Source organism: Patella vulgata, chromosome 4, assembly GCF_932274485.2.
Source record: "Patella vulgata chromosome 4, xgPatVulg1.2, whole genome shotgun sequence".
NCBI lineage: Eukaryota > Metazoa > Mollusca > Gastropoda > Patellidae > Patella > Patella vulgata.
Window position 1 is genome coordinate 55,944,843 of NC_065882.2, and position 18,389 is coordinate 55,963,231.

Genomic DNA, 18,389 nt, shown 5'->3' on the forward strand with positions numbered 1-18,389 from the left:
ATGGATTTTTGACCTGTTTTCCTGGAACGCTTTGTTCCGCTTACATACTTCGTGCATGCCTTTATGTTTGCTGGTGGAAAGTAAAAATACTATTATCTCATCGTTCTAAAAATATTTGAACACCAGTTTAAGTGTCCTTTCTGATGCAAATACGGACGAAATGTCTTCCCATAGTAGTGTGTGTGGGACGAAACAACTACACACTGTCGAATGGAGCTTCAGGGACCGAATTTAGAAATTATGTTCATTAAATTTATTGATATTAGCAACATAAAAAAACTAGATATCAACTTGTATTAAAATATATTTTCGTCACTCCATGAATTTGTTTATATATTTTTATGGGTGATTGATGGAAATCAATACAGGGCTTAATATTCAGTGCGAACCTGCTCACTAAAAACACATGGCTGACTTTTTAGAAGTGAAAGTAAACTTTGAATTAAATTATTGAATAACACTTCTGCAGAATGGCTGACGCGTTTGGAGATGGATTATTTGACGTATTTGAGGAGAGTAAAGAAGCCAGTACAAGCAAAACGCAGAAAAAATTAAATGTTGACGAAAAAAGGTTGAAATTAGCATTTGTTGTTGATAAATATACATGAATATCCTGACTATACAGGCTATGATAATGATACATTAGATGTGTGTAGGCCACCTACTGTCTGAACCCGTGTAAATTTCAAACGGATTTCTTTGATTATGAACAAATAACTTAATTATGGTTATTAAAAACTTGCCTGTGGGTTTGAAATCACCTCTGGTTAAATAAAATCCTTTGTACAATTAAATATCCAAATAATGAATAAAAAAAAGTTCTCTCTAAGTCTAAGCCTCTTGCAAAATTGAACTCCTCACAAACTTTGACATCGAGAAATACAAAAATGGAAGCTAATTACTTCAAATATTTCACTTATCGGGCTAGATCATTTCGTACAAAAGCGTGGCAGCAGCCAGCAATGCTTGTCGATCGTAAGGGTGTGTGTCTCTTTTACAATTCAAATTTTGCATATGAATTAGCTATTACTTTTGGAACAGTAATGAGTTTAGGCGTTTAAAAAACATATATACGCTCGTAATACGCCGGTAGTCTGTTGTTTTGTTCCTGTAATTATTTGATTAGAGAGAGTTGGGTGGCCATTGGTTTGAAAGCACAACAAAAGAAAGTGGTTGGGTTTAGCTCACCCATCCATTCTATTATTATTGTTCGATTTATATAGCGCTTCATTACACGTGAAGTGTTTCTAAGCTATTGTATTTTAACACAATCTAAATAGAGGATATTGCAAAATTAATGTTCTCCAAATGTCAAATTGCTTTTATTCTTTGAAAGTATAGTTATAAGTTATTCTAGTACTACAATGAAATTAAAATTAACTAAGGTTGAAAATATTATTTGTACATAATTTTAGGGCAGAGAATCTACTTAAAAAACTTGTTACAAAACGCCCAAAAGAAGAGGAAGAAGATGAAATGGAGACCAAAAAAATTAAAAAATTTACTGATGAAATAAGGTATAATAAAAAGTATATGCTTATGCAGTGAACATACAAAGTACATTTATTCTGTTTTATACTTGATGATATGGTGTTAGTGAATTTGTCCCAAAAATTTTTTTTTATTGACATACTTGGTAGTATTCATTTTAAAGACTATTTACAAAGATTTATTTATTATGATATAGAGTGATTTGAATTGGTAAATTGTACTGTATTCTAGAAATATATGTCCCTGCCCTCCTTTCACTTATGGGAGCCACGGTGGCTGAGTGGGTAAGATGCAGACTCGCTAGTATGGAGATAGCATGTTCGATCCCTGGATTGGCCGAGGAAGTTCATCAGGATTTTCCGACATGGTTTTCCCTTGTCCGTGGTGTGTACAGAGGGCCTGACAAAGATAGCCGTCTTGTCATTCTGATGGGACAAAAAACTGAGGTGCATGTAAACGATCACTTAGTAGTTGGAATTCGCTATAAGAGTAGGCCATAGTGCCGCCGCCTGGCAAAATTTCCCTCATAACACACTGTATGGCGTATGCCCGTCTTCATTAGCCGGGTAGGAGCAGAACAGTAGGACGTTAAACCCCATTTCATTTCATTTCTGTTTGCTTTGATGTTTTTATTGTGTACACATTCATGTATGTAGTGAAACATAAAAATTTGACAATCAAAATGTATATTTTAGCTCCTTAGATTCCACACCTCGCATACAAATTCATACAGTTGAAACTGTAGAAGCTTGTTTACATGAGGTGAGAGGTTTTTTTATTAGTTGCATCAATTAAGTGTTTACCATTTTTAATATTCAGTAATAGGCAGCAAACATAATATGTGTAAGTCGAGCTTGTTAATCTTTGATTCAATGATAATCTGTGTTTTCAATTAAAATAAGTTTTTAATTTCTATGTGTTTGAAACTGACTGTTTATAGGTGTTTTTAGCAATGAATGAGCTGCCATTTTCTGTTTCCTTTACAAAATATATTATGAATGTTCATTCAACTTTTTATTGACAGGTTGCCATTCCACCAGATGCTGAATTTACACCGTTAAAACCACCACCGGACAAACCAGCAAAAGAATATCCTTTTATTCTTGATCCATTTCAAAAAGAAGCTATTTTATGTTTAGAGAATTATCAATCTGTATTAGTTTCAGCTCATACATCAGCTGGTAAAACTGTTGTTGCTGTGTAAGTAGTCTGTAAGGAATATGTTTTATTTTTTATCAAAAGTTATTGCCCTTGATTAGTGGAAATTGTTTATTTCGATAAAACTTTGCTTTAAGGGATTGCTTTGAAACTGTGTTGTCACACACGACCCGAGCAAGGTCAACTCAAATTTTACTAGATTCACAGCAGGGCTTATACAAGTAATTCTCTCCCTACTGACTTCAGTGTTAAATCCATGACTTTACTTGGCCTTTAACATTGTTTCGAACATTCCGATGATCTTAATCTTTACTAACACAAAATGCTGAACATGGTAAAATTATCTGATAAGAATCAGGAATGTGATTGATTATTATGATTATTTTCGACTTTGATTTTAGACTAGAGAGTCAACATAAATTGCCTCACATAGGCGCACACGGTAAAGAAAGAATTGCTATGAATAGACAAATTCTGAATGATTGCATTATGGTTGTAAGAGTTATTGCTCTTTTTTATAACTGTTGTTTTCTGTCATGTATATGTATAAATGTATATTTTATAGGTATGCTATAGCAATGTCTTTACGAGAAAGACAGAGAGTTATCTACACAACACCTATTAAAGCTTTAAGTAATCAGAAATACAGAGAGTTATTTGAAGAATTTCAAGATGTTGGTTTAATGACTGGTGATGTGACTATTAATCCTACAGCTAGTGTATTAGTCATGACGACAGAGGTAATAATATCATAGTATTCTAGTATAACATTGTACCACATTGTAAATTATTATTATATCACCATTTAGTTTAGAATCACGGTTTATTGTTTAATTATTACACCATGATATTTTTTGTTTGTTTATAGATTTTAAGAAGTATGTTGTATAGAGGATCAGAGATAATGAGAGAAGTAGCGTGGGTTGTGTTTGATGAAATACATTATATGAGAGACAAAGGTAGGTCATTAATATCTTTCCATCCTTGTCACACTCTCTGAAATGCAATAATCCATAACTATCGCTGTCATTCACTTATGTTCAAACAGCAACACCCTCTGTGTGTATGTAATTGGCCTTCTACTGCACTGTGCTTCATTGATTGCTTCAAACAAAAAACCTGTTTCCAATAATTTTGGTCTATACTCCTCACAGACCACACATTGCAAATTGCACTCTACAATCACATAGAATCCTAGCTTAAATCTGAACATCAGTGCCATCCTTGCATTTATGGCATATTACTGTCTAATTTGTTGATACTTTGAAAAGCAATGACTTTACTTTTAGTGAATGGATTTTGATTCATCATTAGAGCTGCTCACCTAATTTCCTGTATATTTATAAAAATGTATCAATATTGATATATATTTTTCAGAACGTGGAGTAGTATGGGAAGAAACTATTATTTTACTACCAGATAATGTACATTATGTATTTTTATCTGCTACTATACCTAATGCAAGACAGTTTGCTGAATGGATATGTCACTTACATAAACAGGTCAAATATAACTGTTAATACACCATTAATTAGCTATTATAAAATATTCACAGAGATTATGGTATAAAATAGACATTTTGCAGGATATAACTTAGCATTACGTTTGTTGTACTTAGCTATAACAATGATATGTACTTTATTAGTGATAAAATTGTACAGTGGTAAAGAAAATAAATTTAAAGATGGTTTTGAAAACTTGTGCGACAAAACTCTGTAACATTTACATTAATTTGCGTCAAATTATATTGATATAGGAAAATCCCACATGATTAATTTGTATCATGTTTATAAAGTATTTCGCTAAAAGAAAATCCCACAAAATTAATTTGCATAATATTTGTCATGTTTATATAGTATTTTGATAAAAGAAAATCCCACATAATTTATTATATAGTGTTTGTGATTGTACTATTTGATATTATTTCAGCCATGTCATGTTGTTTATACTGATTATAGACCTATTCCATTACAACATTATCTGTTTCCTGCTGGTGGTGATGGTTTACATTTAGTTGTTGATGAAACGGTAAGAATTGAATATTAATTACACATGCCAAGGATTAATCCCAGTAGACAGTTATTTAGTGTTATCTATTTTTTAAAGCTAATACATTAAAGGGAAATTATGGGGGATTAGATAAAGAGCTGACAGTTCTTGCTATATAATATTTAAAAAATATTAGAATATGTTGAAAATTTCAGTCAAATTGCCTCTCTCCGAACCGCGATATTAGGATTGAAATTTAGGCCTAGCCTCGATCATCATTACTCAAGTCAGTACGATAAAAAAGAAAGTCTCGATTGTCCATTTTGACTTTAAATCATCAATCACAAAATGCATTCAAATCTAGTAAATATCCCAGGCTAGCGATGGCATCAAGAGTTGATTATGGTCTGGACAAGTTAATTTATGTCTAATTAATAATTTAGATAACATTTCGGGCCTAAAGAAAGACCTGCATTAGCAGATTTAGCTCTTGCATAATTCATGTTTAAGCATCTTAATAATCTTAATTTTTATAAATTTTGGAATATGGGCGATATGGGGTATCATGGTAACTGTAGCCATTAATTTTGAAAATGGGATTTATATTAGCAAATCATTTTTTTGAGATAAAAAATGTACCAACATGTGTTCATGGAATCTTTGAGAAACAGTGTTCTTCTGTACTGTACACGGAACATTTGTGAAAAATGATACCTTATTTTACTTACTGTGGTCATAAAGATCTAAATCTAATAAATCTTAAAACAATCATTAGCTGTTCGAATAAATAAGGGTGGCATTATTGTTCTACAAAGAGTAAAACATATCTTGCCTCATGTATGACACCTGTTACTACTTATACTGCAAAAAAAGACCAAAGTACACATTTTCTGTGGATGCTAACAATTATTTTAAATAATATAAAGTTTATTGTATATTAAGGGTGGGTTTAGAGAAGCGAATTTTAATACGCTATGTACACATTTTCTGTGGATACTAACAATTATTTTAAATAACATAATGAAAGGTTTATTGTATTTTAAGGGTGAGTTTAGAGAAGAGAATTTTAATACAGCTATGTCCGTATTAAAGGATGCTGGTGATGCAGCTAAAGGTGATCAGAAAGGTAGAAAAGGTGGAAGTAAAGGTAAATATAACTTTTGTAGCTTGCTTTGATGGTTTGGTATAATTTGGTATTTGTCAAAATATAAAATTTTCCATTGCCATTATGATAGGAATTTGTCAGACTTGTAAATATATTATTATTTTTTCAGCTCATGAGTCAAGTTGTTTTAAGATAGTGAAGATGATAATGGAGAGAAACTTTGCTCCTGTTGTTGTGTTTAGTTTTAGTCGTAAAGAATGTGAAGCATATGGTATGAGTATGGCTAAACTAGATTTTAATACAGGTATGTTGTCAAATTCCAGTCTTGTATGATATATCTATAATTTCATAAATGTGTCTTTTTAAATGCATATTATTACTATTTTCTTGTTGCCATAGGAGCCACGGTGACTAAGTGAGTAAGACACTGGCTCGCTAGTCTGGAGGTCAGGTGTTGACAAGAAAGTTCATCAGGATTTTCCGTTGTGGTTTCCCATTGTCAGTAGTACAGGACGGGGAAGGCCTGACAGGACAGCTGTCTAGTCGTTCGGATGAGACAAAAACCGATGTTTGTGTACACAGCATGCACATGAAAGATCCCATGTCACTTGGAATTTGATATAAGAGTAGACGATAGCGCTGCCGACTGGGCAAAATTTCCCTCATTGCACACTGTATGGCGTATGCCCATCTTCATTAGCCCAGTCGGAGCAGAACAGTAAGACGTTAAACACTATATCATTTTATATTTTTCTTGTTGCCGTATGTTTTAAATAATTATATATACATGCACACCATAATCCATGAATAATCATGAAATGAAATGAGATTGAGTGTCCTACTTACTTGCACACCCAAGTCTATAAATAGAAAATACAGTAAATTAAGTATTACATAATTGTTATCATTAAAATTTGTATTTTATTTTATTGTAAACTCTACACAGATGAAGAAAAGACGTTAGTTGATGAAGTATTTAATAATGCTATAGATGCTTTATCTGATGAAGATAAAAAACTACCACAGGTATGTACAGTATATACATAACTACTTTTATTTAAATGACAGGTATTGAATGCCCTGATTTTCTTTTAGACTTATTGAAACCTTTAATTGGACCAGGAAGTGGTCCTGAAATGCTACTCATCTTTTTGTTGTTGGTCTCTTCTTAGGAGCGACGCTCTTTGAAAAAGCAAGGTCCCGCCAATTCAAGTACGGTCAACATGAAACTTGCATAAAATTTGTTCCTTGGACAATTGTGCATCAGCTGACTGACATTAATTTTGATAGACAATTCCAAGATGGTGACGTTGGCGTCCTTCTCGGTTCCTGGTCCATATAGTAATATTGCACACGTTTTGTGCAAGACATTGTCATTATACATAATGAAGAAAAAGTGTAAATCTGATGAAATATTTGAATTATAGGTTGAACATGTTTTACCATTGTTAAAGAAAGGCGTTGGTATACATCATTCTGGTTTATTACCTATTCTAAAAGAAACAATCGAAATTCTCTTTTCTGAAGGTTTGATTAAGGTAAGTAAAAGATTATTATTTCCCTAGTATCAAAATTTATAAAACAACCTCCTGTTTAAAATATATCATATCTTTTATCTGTAAATGGAACACTCGATTTCAATCTAGTTTTTAAATGCCTTCTTAGTGTAAATTGAGAATCACTTTATACTGATGTTTGTTTTCTTTTCTAAAGATCATTTATGTTTCAGGCTTTATTTGCTACTGAAACATTTGCTATGGGTTTGAACATGCCTGCCAGAACTGTGTTATTTACTAGTGCTCGGAAATTTGATGGTAAAGATTTCCGTTGGGTAACATCTGGTGAATATATTCAAATGAGTGGTAGAGCTGGTCGAAGAGGTTTAGATGAACGAGGAATTGTTATTTTGATGATTGATGAAAAAATGAGTCCTGCAGTTGGTAAAAATTTATTACGGGTATGTTGCATATTTTTAAAGTTTTAAACCCTGACCTTGGGGAAAACTTGGTGTCTACAGGAAACATAGCCAAGTAAAATTCAGTATTCTATAGCTGATATCAGAGTCACATTAATAAGAATGACAATTATCTTGCTATGAGTTGATGTGCCAAGTTTTGATAGAATGGCTATTTAAATGACCCATGTTAGGGTTTCCTAAAGATTTTTATAAAAAGTTCCATATACCTCTAATATGGGAAGTAACTTCTGACTCTTAATGTCTCTAATCCCTATTTGAGGGATTTTTAATCTCCTGCAAAGGAATGTCAGTCAAAAATGGTTCATTTCCGTTCAGTATTTACAAAGATATGATCAATTGAAAATTTGTCAACATTCTGCATCCTATGCAGACTATATAAGCAGTTTGGTCAGAACAAACCATTGTCAGCTAATATCTTTTCATGGACCTCTTTTCAATCCTATTATCTACCGTTGATATTTAATGTTTCTTAATTTAATATGGAATTATAATGATCAATGTGCATACATTTTAGCATAGATTAAACCGTGGAAAGTTTGATTTTGTCCTAAAATGTGACGATAATCAGCGACTTGAAATAAAAAATAAAATACCAACACTCGTATACTGTTCATTATAAGGCGTTTTTATCGACCACTGATTATCTAAAGGAATTTGCATTCAATCAAATTTTCATTTTTAATGTCCATCTAACTCAAATTGATTACCCTAATCAACAAATTTATTGACACCGATTTATGAAGCGATTACCACAAATCACCTCTAGGTGCGATTTGATTGGGTGATCACATGTTTTTTTTAAGTATGTCCAGCCACAAGAATTGTTTACAGCCAATCGACGCATTTAACGAACTCGCCAAAGTACTGGGAAATTGACCATTGAAATTCAAATCGAGTTGGCAAGTCGATAAAAAAGCCTATAGCTGTGTGTATTTGTCTACAAAGACAAGGCAGGAATATTTTGTAAATGTTTTTTTTCGTAATGTATGTTGTCTAGAATAAATAATGAAATTAGAATTTCATAGTTGTACTAGGACTATGAAAATATTTAAAATACTCTCTACATTTCAGGGTCTGCCAGATCCCCTCAACAGTGCTTTCCATTTAACTTACAATATGGTGTTAAATCTATTGAGAGTAGAAGAAATTAATCCAGAATATATGTTAGAAAGATCATTCTATCAGTTCCAGAATTATGCGGCTATACCAGATCTCTGTGAAAGTAGGTGCCAGTATTCACATGTTTTTGTTCCGGTATGTTTGTTTATTTTAGTTTGAAAACTGTTTACACACTTGGGCTTCACTATAACACTGATGTTGGGTATATTATCGACACCTGTGTAGACACTTATAATATTATACACTGTCGAGTACCATGGTGACACCTACCATAAACTTTTAATTTGTTTTATAGAACTCATTGATTGTCCTCGAATTGATGTTATAAAGTTATGGTTCAACCACACGATAATGGCCTAAAAGTACAGGAATGGTTTAGATAAATTCCAATTGATCAAATCTAAATTTGGAATCATTCTAGTCACAGAATTCCAACAACCAAGCTACATTTCAGCTACTAGTATTTACAAAAAAACCTGAACAACAGCTAATCCTGCTCATCACAGCACAAAAAAATCTACTCAACTGTTTTAATTTACCTCTGATAAACCGCCACCCTCACAATCCTTTCAGCTTAATAATATTGCAATGATTGATTTACATAGGACTTGTTGAAATTTGAACATTCTTTACAGGGTTGCTATGTTTTTAGTATTGTTTTTATATATATAATGTTTTATATTTTAGAGTTAAAGAAAAAAGAAAAAGAATGTAATAGTTTAGTTATAGAGAATGAAGATAATGTAGCAGCATATTATAAAATACGCCAACAGTTAGAACATCTTAGTGTAGAATTAATACACTTTATACGTCAACCTGTATATCTTCTACCTTTCTTACAACCAGGTAGATTATTAAAGGTCAGTTCAAATCCTAGTTTATATTGTCAATCAGTATTTCTGGTTCTAATGAGTCAATAGATGGATTGTGTAATATGGAATAGAGAGATAATAAACATTACTGATAAATACGACTGTTGCCAAGTAAGTTGACATCTTCCATGCATTTATAACTTATTGTTTGTTATTTTCAGGTGAAAAATAATGAAGATGAATATGGTTGGGGTGTTGTGGTTAATTTCTCCAAGAAGAAAGCAGATACGGTAATTTAGAGATAACAGAGTAGTATTTTCAAGAATTAGACACATAGATCGGATGTCTCACAACAAAAGTAAAAGTTATTCACTCAATAAGGAGAAGAGAAAAAAATAAATTGAGCTGAAATATTGGGAAATTTTTTACAAGGATTAATAGATATTCCTGGAAAACACAGTAGAATTATTTTTTTAAGACAAGTACTAACCTTCGATATGTGTGTTAATCTGTTCTAACCATTTATCATCCTAGGTTATTATTATTATCCATGGAAACAAATTTGACTTAGTTTTTGGTGTATAATTTTGTTTCCGGAGCATATCTCATAAACCGTTCAAAATATCTTTCTGAAACTTTGCACACACATCAACCTATTACAGTAGTTGTGCCTTTTGCCATTTAGGAATTTCTGGGATTGATATTTTGTGTGTTTCCATGGAAACAAAAATGACTTAGTTTTTGGTGTACAATTTGGTTTCCGGAGCATATCTCATAAACCGTTCAAGATATCTTTCTGAAACTTTGCACACACATCAACCTATTACAGTAGTTGTGCCTTTTGCTATTTAGGAATTTCTGGGATTTATATTTTTTGTGTTTCCATGGAAACAGTCAATCAGTCATTAGTTTTCAGAAATAGAGAGCAATATCTACTAAACAGGGCCCCAATATTAGGACCAGTGACACTGTTTGCGAAATCTGATACATTTTTATATTGATTACCAATAGCATAAACAAGTTATTTTTCCTTATTTCTTCCAAACAAGTGCAAGGGCGCGGGATGTTGATGACTAGTCATCTTGTTTTGTTTGTGTTTCAGTCATCTGATAAAAGAGAAAATACTGTATATATAGTTGATGTGTTACTATATATAACTAAAGATAGTGTTAAAAGTAGAGATATAACTCAAGTTAAACCATGCCCACCTACAGAAAAAGGTGAAATGCAGGTATGTTGTGTTTTCTATTTTGTGTATATATATGTTCATTAAGTTGAATGTGATGATGAACATTTTCCATTTAAATGTACCAGTGGGTATTTAACAAATGTCATGTTTTTTTTAGAAAAAGGAAAAGAGTTTTTAAATGTTTTCTCTTATCTTCAAAATCAGCAAAATACTTAATACTAGGTTTATTCATGTATTTTTTCATTAAAAAAAATTTGCAAATATTTTAAAGAATTACATCATTTAAGACAGGCATTTTTCCCATCATTTATCCCAAGATTTTGAAATAACATTTGCTTTAAAAATTTTAATTTGTTTTTGCATAATTATAATAGCGTGTCTTCTTTAAAACAGACTTACAAATATACTGATAAGAAAAATAAAAGATCTGAAAATTGATTTGTTTGAACCATGGGTTCCACTTCAGCCGTATATAGGGCTGGGTAAAGTTCAAAACCATATGAAGTTGCGAAAGATCGTTTGCTCCTGTCTAAGGAGATTTATTTGGAAAACATTAATAAAACTTGTTATATCACGTATATATACGTAAATTGATGTTGTTTATTATTAAAATAATGCAGCCGTGGTTCCGAATGAAGAAATATCGTAAATAATTATGTTAAGGGACCAAAATGAACTTGTTCCAATTCAAAACATGGCGTACGTGCGCGCGAAAATATCAATATGGCAGACGAATTCTGAAGCTTGCAAAGGGAAATAACTCTAACTTTATTTACACATCCGGGTATCTCCGATTTAGCGATATTCAACAATAATTTCTTCAATGAGAGTGAATTTATGAAAACGGCTGTTTAATAAGCAGTCACAATTTTGTTATGTGTTACATTGATACTTGATAGTAATTAAAGTGAGCGGTGTATTATGATTAACTGAAAGAAAACATTGACATTTCAGACGCAAGAAAAATAGACGAAGAGCGATAATCGATAGTAACCCACCGCTATCGATAGTGCTTTTCTGGGCCGTCCAATCGATACTATCGTATATGCCGGTCGGGACTGAGGGCTATGGAAATTGACCGTAACTAGATGTGACCCATCGGTTGTTTTGCACGCCGGAAAATAGCCTTTTTTTTTCAAAACCCAATTATTTAAACATTTCAAACATGGCTATGATCGACCTCCTCTATGTAACTATAAAATTATACGGGCAGTGCAGAATAATGCGCACATATAGAAGCCACATAATCTCGTGATTGGTGTTATAGAGTTGTATACATAGTCGTCAACAGGTTATACTGAGTGTTGTGTTGATAATTAATGATGAATGTCTGGTTTTAGAACAATAAAAGTTAATTGATATGTTGGAATCTTATCAATGGTGTGAAGCGGTCCATTCTCAGTTTATCACGTATTGTCCATGTGTCATAAGAATTTTCTAGAACAAAGCCGTTTACCGCTATTACAGTCATGCACGATGTAAATGAGATTATTATGATTTTCAAAAAAGGGCAATTGATGATATGAAGTACTGCTCTTCGAATCCAACCAACTGTTATATTAAATAAAAAACAGCATAGAAATTACGTAAATACTACAAGGTCAGATGTTTATAAGAGAGAATAAAAGCGGTTTTCAATATCACGAAACGTGACATTCGAGTGAACTAGGTGATTTTAGGCTACAATGCATGCGCCGACTGATTAAGAAAATATCTCAACCAACCACAACACCGTAAACATATTCACTGTGTTTAATTACATCACAAATCTACCCCAGTTATCGGGACTGACAACTGTGACATGACTGAATTCTGTGTCACTCAATTGCAGATCTCTCAATTGGGTGGGGGGGGTGGATGGCCGAATGGTTAGCACGCGGCGCTGTATCATAAGGTTTGTCATTGAGTCAACTGGCGGGGTTTGGATTCCCCGGTTGTACGTGACAAGGAGTAGGGTCGCCTGTCTAACCTCGTGGGTTTTCTCCGGGTCCTCAAGTTTCCTCCCACTGCTAAAGACCCCTACGCGCAAGCGAATTATAGAAATAAAATTAAAACCATATGTTAGTCCCAAAATGACCTAGTTTGTGTCGAGTGGACATTAAGCCCCATTTCTCTCTCTCTCTCTCTCAATTTGGAATGTTTCTGTCTTGATAATAATCACATGATTCTCCATTCTGTGAGAATTACAAACAAGTATAATCTTAGTGCAAAACCTCCACTACTGCCTCGCGTTTTGACTAAAATATGACACTGTAAAGATCTTCCAAGTTTAAATTCTTTTCACAGATAGCATTAGTCGTGCATCTAGAAAGAAGTTTGAATCCGCAGTTACAAGTTCTTATAAAATAACTTGTGTAATTGGATGAGATTTTTTGAGTAAATAGAATTTTATAATTATAATCACATATATAATGTTTGTTTTAGGTTGTACCAATAATGATTCATTTGATAGAAGCCATTAGTGCATTAAGAGTGTATATATCAAATGATTTACGACCACTAGATAACAGGATGAGAGTCTTCAAATCTTTAGTAGTAAGTATTATATTCTTTGAATGACATTTAATAATTGGAACATAATCGAAAACACACTTTTATGGATAGCAATTACTATGGTTTATTTCACAGCGACAGACGTTTCAACAAGGTTTCACAAGTCGTTATCAAGCATATACACAAATAGATAACGACTTGTGAAACCTTGTTGAAACGTCACTGTGAAATAAACCATAGTAATTGTTATCCATAAAAGTGTGTTTTTGATTAGTAAGTATTATATTGAAATTATTAAATCAACTATACAGACCATGGTCTGTTCTGATGGTGAAAATTTTTTAACCAATCAAATTAATAGTTCTCGATCATGTGATCTTATTTTCACCCTTTAATACTAACAATATAGGCCTGTCCTGGTATTATTGTTATAACAATGTTAAAAACCTCATATAATGTGTGGGTATGAAAGTTGCCAGTGTCACAGACCTTTATAGCAGACATGGTGGCTCAGTGAAAAAATGTGCTGGCTCTCTAATCAGTTCCTGGTATTTTACAGTGTGGTTTCCCTTGTCAGTGGTGCAGGACATAAGGCCTGGCAAGGAAGAGTTTCTAGTTATTTGTATGGTACAAAAAACCTATGGTACATGTTAGCGTGCACAGAAAACCCCCCAGACAATTAGAATTCGAAATAAGAGTAGGCCACAGCACCGCTATCCAGCAAAATTTCCCTCATAGCATACTGCATGGCATATGGTGCAGAAAAGTAGGACTTAAAACCCTATCTGTTTCCCTGACCTACGTCATAATTTTATCAGAGATTAAGTTTGACTGGATGATCAAACCAATAAAATATTCTAGCTTTGTATATGTGGGAATTGTTTAATTATTGTATTATAGGAAGTAAAGAAGAGATTTCCTGATGGTATACCGCTATTAGATCCTATAGAAGATATGGGTATTAAAGATAAAGCTCTAACAGAAATAATCAAGGTGGGTGAACTAATTTACAATCTCAAGACAATTGTCTAAAATTAAATTATAAGAAGTGATTAGTTTATGCAAGACCATTTGTGACACATATTTTGTTTACTGGCAACCCATGTTATTTATTTTTATCTATGTAAATTATTATGCAAATTATTTGTGTCATCCTGATTGAATGACCAGTAATGTTTGTGTAAAGTCATTATTCTGAAAATGACAGGGTAGTAATGACTTATAAATTTTTCTTGTAGAAAATTGAAGCATTTGAACATCGTTTATATAGTCATCCATTACATAAAGATCCCAATTTAAAACAACTTTATAATGAATATGATGTTAAAACTAAGGTAAGAATTATATTTTACACACATTTTAATTTTCATAGTCTATATTTATGCCACGTGATAATTCAAATTACACATGTCAAAATTCAGACACCCTTTGCAGATGGGGAAAATTGTTTGTCTGGCAGATAAATAACAAGAAAGCAATAAATCTTTGAATACCTTTTAAGATGTTTGAATAAGTTACATGCCCATGCACACTCCGAATTCAAGACAAGTACGAATTGAAAGGCTATCACTTACAGAACTTGAATGGCTATTAAAAATAGCATACAATTTTTTAGATATGGCGGCCATTTAGGACAGAGATCTATTCTGAAAGTAGATAGTTCTCTGTGTTTAGAATGAGAGAACCCCTGACAGTAGGAATTAAAGAGTTGACACAATTTCCCTCATAGGATACTGTATATCTGTCTTCATTAGCCCAGTTGGTACCGAAAAGTATGACTTACAACTCCTTTTCATTTCATTTCTAAATTACAAAGTATTGCATATGATCGAAGAGCTAACAATTTTTTAACAGCAGAAATAGTCACAACATATTGTCTGAAATTCAAATTAACATCAGCTATTTCAATGTTGCGACTCATAATTTTCCTATTTTTAGATTTCCAATGAAATGAAAATTTTAAAGAGTGAATTAAAGAAGAAAAGATCTCTGTTACAAATGGATGAATTAAAGAAGAGAAAACGAGTATTAAGAAGAATGGGATATGCAACAGCTTCAGATGTTATAGAAATCAAGGGTAGAGTCGCGTGTGAAATCAGCAGGTACTAATAACTCTTAAACAGCAAATTGATTTTACCCAAAATTTGTTGGATTCGATATGCTAGCTATCACTGGTTATATATATTACAGTATGACTATAAAGTACTGAGAAGTAATGCTAGATGACACAATAATTATAGTACACACATAAAGTACTGAGAAGTAATGCAAGTTCACACAATAATTACAGTACACACATTAAGAACTGAGAAGTAATGCTACAATAATTACAGTACACATGCAAAGAACTGCGTGAGAAGTGAGGTTGGAGATCACTTGTGACAATAATTATAGTACACACAAAAAGAACTGAGATGTAATGCTAGGTATCACTAGTTGCATTAATTACAGTACAGAAATAAAGAACTAAAAAGATGTTTTACAATATTGGTCAAGGGAGAAGCATGTCTATTACAGCATGCATCCAGATGTATTACACTCAAATACCTACTTCATATTGGGTCCTTTGAGAGTGAGGTGACTTTACCTGTGTATTTGTATTAAAGTTAACCAATATTAGTTTTATCATTTTGATATATGTACTTTTATCCTTTTTTTAGTGGTGATGAGTTGTTAATGACCGAGTTATTATTTAATGGTGTATTTAATGATTTAACACCTCAACAGGCCTGTTCTCTCATCAGTTGTTTTGTGTTTCAAGAAAATGCCAACCAGTTAACGAAATTATCAGAAGAATTGTCAGGTCCATTAAGAATAATGCAGGTTTGTGATCTTTGCAATTTCATTTTCAATCAATCAAGTTCTCTAATTCAAATAGCTGTGATTGTAGGGGAGAAACAATTTATATTGCTATAGTTGAAGGGGTTTCATCAATTCAAGCAAAAGTTTCAACTAATGAACTGAGCCTAAAGGGTTAGCCATGCTTTGTGCAGCTGTACTGATGTGATTGCTTTCATCTGTAACAGTACAAAGTTAGCATTAAATGTAGCCAACAGGCAATTTCTTGCTCACTGTTCAAGAATTCAGCTAAATATGAAATGATTATTTTGATATGCAGCTAAACATAAGAGGACTTAAAATAATATTTTAATATTCATAGGATACAGCTAGGACAGTGGTTCTCAACCTTTTTTTGCCAATGGCACATCTTGGAAAACATGAAATAATAGCGGCACACCTGGCTAAATATATAATGAAAAATATTTGAATTTTGCAAAATAAAAACATTGCAAGTCATAGACGGCATACAACTGTAGACACAGACTAGTCATAGGCACATATAATGACTCAAACTAAATAAAGAAAAACACAGCTATAAACTTATCAGTAGACACCAGTAAATACTCAATTTGGATCACATGTTTTTTTTGCATTTTCTTAATCTACCGTTCAAAATTTCGCGGCACATTGGTTGAGAATCACTGAGCTAGGAGAATAATAACTAGAAAAAGAAATACTTTAGCTAAATTTGAGATGATTATTTTATAATATTTTAATATTCATAGGATACAGCTATAACAATTAATAAATCAGCTAAATATGAGATGATTACTTTATAATATTTTAATGTTTATAGGATACAGCTAGAAGAATAGCTAGAATAAGTAAAGAAGCAAAGTTAGAAATAGATGAAGAAGTTTATGTTGATGGATTTAAACCTCATATGATGGATGTTGTATTTGCCTGGTGTAATGGAGTATCATTTGGTCAAGTTTGTAAAATGACAGACTGTTTTGAAGGTATGATTATTATTGTGTTTATAGCCTTAGTGAAATGTAGGATATGAGGAGATACGGATTAGAACATTTTTAATTGTATTATACTTAGAGAGTTGTAACTTGTTTTATAGGAAGTATTATTAGATGTATGAGAAGATTAGAAGAAACATTACGCCAACTATGTCAGGCTGCTAAAGCTATTGGTAATACAGAATTAGAAAATAAATTTGCTGAAGGTAAGTAAATTTCAGTTTTGATTTTTCTCATATTGCAATGTTCCAGATATCACTAGGTTTCCTTTTGATCGTGCAATTTTATCCGTAAGTGGAAGTTTATACCAAGGTCATCAGTGAAAAGGCATGACATACTATGAGATAAAGTTGGATTGCATAACTATTGATAGATTAAAATGTTAGAACAGAAGCCATCATTTAGACCAAATCATAAAGTCTGTAGTAATAAAAGCTATACAACTGTTACTCCCCACCAACAAAAATTCTACTGCTAAATTGAAGTCTTCATTGGATTTATTATTTGTATTTCAGGCATTCATAAATTAAAGAGAGATATTGTGTTTGCTGCTAGTTTATACTTATAGTCATATGTGTACATTTCGTTATCATCATTCATACTATATATATGTAAATAGCTTGTATATTTCATCATTTCATTTATCCATAAAACATAGCTTAAATCATAGCAAGATATGCTTGTATTAAATATTTTTCAGTTATTAAATATGGTACATTATATTTCCTCACCTAGTTACAAAATATAAATACAACTGCATGTAAATTCAGGTCTATATGTGTTAAATTTTGTTACTATCTCATGATATACAATCATCATTCTTACTATTTAAACTTTCATTGAGGGGAGGAAGTCATGAACTAGTGTCTCATTTCTTGTTGGATAATTCATCATCGTAATATCGGAGACCGAAATTATGTACATATTTTCTTGCATATATGATAATACACTTAGTGTCAGGTACTGCTGTAGACTCTTGTGTGAATACACAATAGAAATCAGCAAATATTGATTCTGAAAATGTTGAGGCTATATACTGGCTTGATGTGTTTTAGTCATCATATTGTGAGCAATAACTATTATACTCAATAGTCGGACAGAAAATTTACACTAAAAATACAGTTTAATAAACAGTTGCTGTTGGATTTTTTTGTATCCCAAAAATTAGGATCAGCAGCTTTATTCTCATCTGTTAAATATCATATAAAATAAGGAACTCTTAAAACATTGTTTTTGTAATTTTATT

General features: G+C 32.3%; 1 protein-coding gene across 1 annotated transcript; it reads left to right on the forward strand.

Annotated features, from left to right (window-relative positions):
- The first annotated feature begins 394 nt into the window (after positions 1 to 394).
- On the forward strand, positions 395 to 18,379 carry LOC126818450 (exosome RNA helicase MTR4). The gene is made up of 25 exons (XM_050545867.2): positions 395 to 571; positions 1,416 to 1,517; positions 2,187 to 2,253; positions 2,516 to 2,691; positions 3,215 to 3,389; positions 3,518 to 3,608; positions 4,027 to 4,151; positions 4,579 to 4,677; positions 5,683 to 5,785; positions 5,913 to 6,047; positions 6,690 to 6,769; positions 7,171 to 7,281; positions 7,473 to 7,700; positions 8,793 to 8,943; positions 9,528 to 9,700; positions 9,874 to 9,942; positions 10,755 to 10,883; positions 13,266 to 13,376; positions 14,235 to 14,327; positions 14,573 to 14,668; positions 15,273 to 15,436; positions 15,995 to 16,157; positions 16,972 to 17,134; positions 17,245 to 17,349; positions 17,659 to 18,379. The coding sequence occupies exons 1-25, from the start codon at positions 471 to 473 to the stop codon at positions 17,709 to 17,711; spliced, it is 3,063 nt and encodes a 1,020-aa protein (XP_050401824.2). The 5' UTR covers positions 395 to 470; the 3' UTR covers positions 17,712 to 18,379.
- Positions 18,380 to 18,389: the final 10 nt, after the last annotated feature.

Coding starts and splice junctions, on each gene's coding strand:
- LOC126818450 (XM_050545867.2), top strand. CDS start 471: ATGGCTGACGCGTTTGGAGATGGATTATTTGACGTATTTGAGGAGAGT. Junction 3,609..4,026: donor ACATTATATGAGAGACAAAG/GTAGGTCATTAA, acceptor TATATTTTTCAG/AACGTGGAGTAGTATGGGAA. Junction 5,786..5,912: donor TAGAAAAGGTGGAAGTAAAG/GTAAATATAACT, acceptor TTATTTTTTCAG/CTCATGAGTCAAGTTGTTTT.